General features: G+C 45.7%; 1 protein-coding gene across 4 annotated transcripts in view; it reads left to right on the top strand.

Annotated features, from left to right (window-relative positions):
- The first annotated feature begins 2,021 nt into the window (after nt 1-2,021).
- cacul1 (CDK2 associated cullin domain 1) overlaps nt 2,022-3,315 on the top strand; it is a 32,415-nt gene continuing 31,121 nt past the window's right edge. For all 4 annotated transcript variants that reach the window (XR_009808125.1, XM_061910832.1, XM_061910835.1 and 1 more), the window contains exons 1-2: nt 2,022-2,478; nt 2,602-2,728. Coding sequence is in view for 3 of the 4 variants with exons in the window: in XM_061910832.1 (XP_061766816.1) it covers nt 2,157-2,478; nt 2,602-2,728 (449 nt within the window). In the remaining variant the exon portion in view is untranslated. The remainder of the gene's footprint in view (nt 2,479-2,601; nt 2,729-3,315) is intronic.

Below are 3,315 nucleotides of genomic sequence, written 5' to 3'. Positions count from 1 at the left end.
CCCTGTGGTCTTCTGTTTGTATCTTTCAATGGATGGCCCACTCCATCAGAAATGCACCTAATATTGGCTACACCAGTAGACGGTTTCCAGGCTGCATACGACAAACATTTTAAAAAGGATGTCAAAAGTGACTTCCATGCTCAAAATACTTTTCAAATGTTGAATGACAATATAAATATATATAATTTTCTAAAAACAGTTTTTTATAAGAAACAACTGTATTATTTGTATGAACATGTATGCCCTTTCTCTTCATGTTATACCTGTTCCCTCTATTTTTCACACTTCGGACATTCCCGGTCTTACTAGTTCCTCCTTGGTTTTACAGACTTCAGGCTAGCAAAATACCAAATACCTATTAGGCATTTATCGGTTTCAAATTGTCCTGTTTCATCAATCAATCAATGTTTATTTATATAGCCCTAAATCACAAGTGCCTCAAAGGGCTGCACAAACCACAACGACATCCTCGGTAGGGCCCACATAAGGGCAAGGAAAAACTCACCCCAGTGGGACGTCGACCATGATGACTATGAGAAACCCTGGAGAGGACCACATATGTGGGCAACCCCCCCTAGGGGACCGAAAGCAATGGATGTCGCGCGGATCTAACATGATATTGTGAAAGTCCAATCCATAGTGGATCTAACGTAACCGTGAGAATCAAGGCCAAAGTGGATCCAATATAGTAGCGAGAGTCCCATCCAAAGTGGAGGCGGATCAGCACCGCAGAGATGTCCCCAACCGATACATAGGTGAACGGTTCATCTTGGGTCCCGACTCTGGACGAGCGGTCCATCCTGGTCCCGATTTTGGACAGCCAGTACTTCATCCATGGCCACCGGACCGGACCCCATCCTCAAGGGAGGGGGGGACATAGGAGAAAAAAGAAAATAAACGGCAGATCAACTGGTCTAAAAAAGGGGGTTTATTTAAAGGCTAGAGTATACAAATAAGTTTTAAGATGAGACTTAAATGCTTCTACTGAGGTAGCATCTCAAACTGTTACTGGGAGTGCATTCCAGAGTACTGGAGCCCGAACAGAAAACATGTTTCATGTATTTCTTTGAACTATTCCATCCATCCATCCTCTTCCGCTTATCTAAGGTCGGGTCACGGGGGCAGCAGCCTAAGGAGGGAAGCCCAGACTTCCCTCTCCCCAGCCACTTCGTCCAGCTCCTCCCGGGGGTCCCGAGGCCTTCCCAGGCCAGCCGGGAGACATAGTCTTCCCAACGCGTCCTGGGTCTCCCCCGTGGCCTCCTATTGGTCGAAAGTGCCCGAAACACCTCCCGAGGGAGTCGTTGGGCTGGCATCCTTAGCAGATGCCTGAACCACCTCACTTAGCTGGCAGAGCTTCTCACCCTATCTCTAAGGGAGAGGAATCTCATTTCTTGTCCTTTCTCTCATAACCCAAATCTCATGACCACAGGTGAGGATGGGAACGGAGATCGACTGGTAAATTGAGAGCTTTGCCTTCCGGCTCAGCTCCTTCTTCACCACAGCGTCCACATTACTGAAGATGCTGCACCGATCTGCCTGTTCATCTCACAATCCACTCTTCCCTCACCCGTGAACAAGACTCTGAGGTATTTGAACTCCTCCACTTGGGGCAAGATCTCCTCCATGCGAGAACCATGGACTCGGACTTGGAGGTACTGATTCTCATCCCAGTCGCTTCACACCCGATCCAGTGAGAGCTGAAGATCCTGACCAGATGAAGCCTTCAGGACCACATCATCTGCAAAAAGCAGAGACCTAATCCTGCAGCCACCAAACCAGATCCCCTCAATGCCCTGTCCAAAAAAGTTATGAACATAATCGGCGACAAAGGGCAGCCTTGGCGCAGTCCAACCCTCACTGGAAACGGGTCCCCGACTTACTGCTGGCAATGCTTTTAACTATTCGTATCTCTTTAATCAATGGCTGCTTGTTACGCACATGCCCAGCCAGCTGTTGGTGCTCACGCGTCATCTCGTTGGTCTCGTTTTAAATGACGTGACGAAGAAGAAGGGGTTTCACGACACTGTCGTAAAACCCCCGTCAGTCCGTCATCAACACTGAACTAAACAGAACTGTACATGTCAAACAAAAAGCCAACACTGTAAAATCCATCATATTCAAAATTCAACTAATTAGATGCCAGGTAGACGGATGAAATGCAGTCTATGGAAGATGACAGTCCTGACGTAACAGATGACCATAATCACAACTACTGTGTCAGCAGTAATCAAAGCTCTTTAACCAGCCAGCTGTCCGGGGTAAGAGCGCCTCATCACCCCGCTACTTTAATAGCATCGAGAGGGGAACTAAACTTTGTTCGAAGGAGTTCGAGACCCCGCAGGACCGGCGGGTCAGAGTTCATGGACTCGGACTCATTCAGTAGTGAGTGTAGCGAAGAAGAAGAAGACACCGACTGTGCCACCGCCACAGCAGCCTCTGCTGAGGGCAAATCCACCCCGGACTTGACTTCTAAGTTCCGTAAGTTGATGCCCTTTAGTGTGTGGCTGATATCTGCAACTACTTCATAACACAGACCGACCCTCCTGGACACGAATGAGAAACTAAAGGGTGACGAGAAACTCCCACGTCTTTCTTCCTCAGTTCTAGATGCAATGGCGGTAGAGGACTACCGTAATAACCACTGGCCGAACTTGGAGAAGGCAATCGAACGCCTGCTAGTTCATAACCCCACGGATCACATCTCTGTTTCATATGCCCAGATATACAGGTAATGTCTAAACTATCCTGGCAATGTCTCTGATATGCTGGCCATGTCTAAAGTATACTGGTAATATCTCAGATATACTGGCAGTGTTTTAGAAATACAATTAATGTCCACAATATACTGGTATAATCTTAAGCAATACTGGTATTGTCTCAGATATACAAGTACACATCTCAGATATACTGGTAATGTCTCAGGTATACTGGTGATGTCTTAGATATACTGGTAATGTCTAAAAGATCCCGGCAATTTCTCAGATACACTGGTATTGTCAAAAACATACTGGTAATGTCTTAAGATATACTGGTATTGTCTCAGATATACAAGTACACATCTCAGATATACTGGTAATGTCTAAAAGATCCCGGCAATTTCTCAGATACGCTGGTATTGTCAAAAATATACTGGTAATGTCTTAAGATATACTGGTATTGTCTCAGATATACAAGTACACATCTCAGATATACTGGTAATGTCTCAGGTATACTGGTGATGTCTTAGATATACTGGTAATGTCTAAAAGATCCCGGCAATTTCTCAGATACACTGGTATTGTCAAAAATATACTGGTAATGTTGAAAATATTTTGG

This window comes from Nerophis ophidion, linkage group LG09 (genome assembly GCF_033978795.1).
Source record: "Nerophis ophidion isolate RoL-2023_Sa linkage group LG09, RoL_Noph_v1.0, whole genome shotgun sequence".
Taxonomy (NCBI): Eukaryota; Metazoa; Chordata; class Actinopteri; order Syngnathiformes; family Syngnathidae; genus Nerophis; species Nerophis ophidion.
This window is presented reverse-complemented; position numbering and strand designations above follow the sequence as displayed.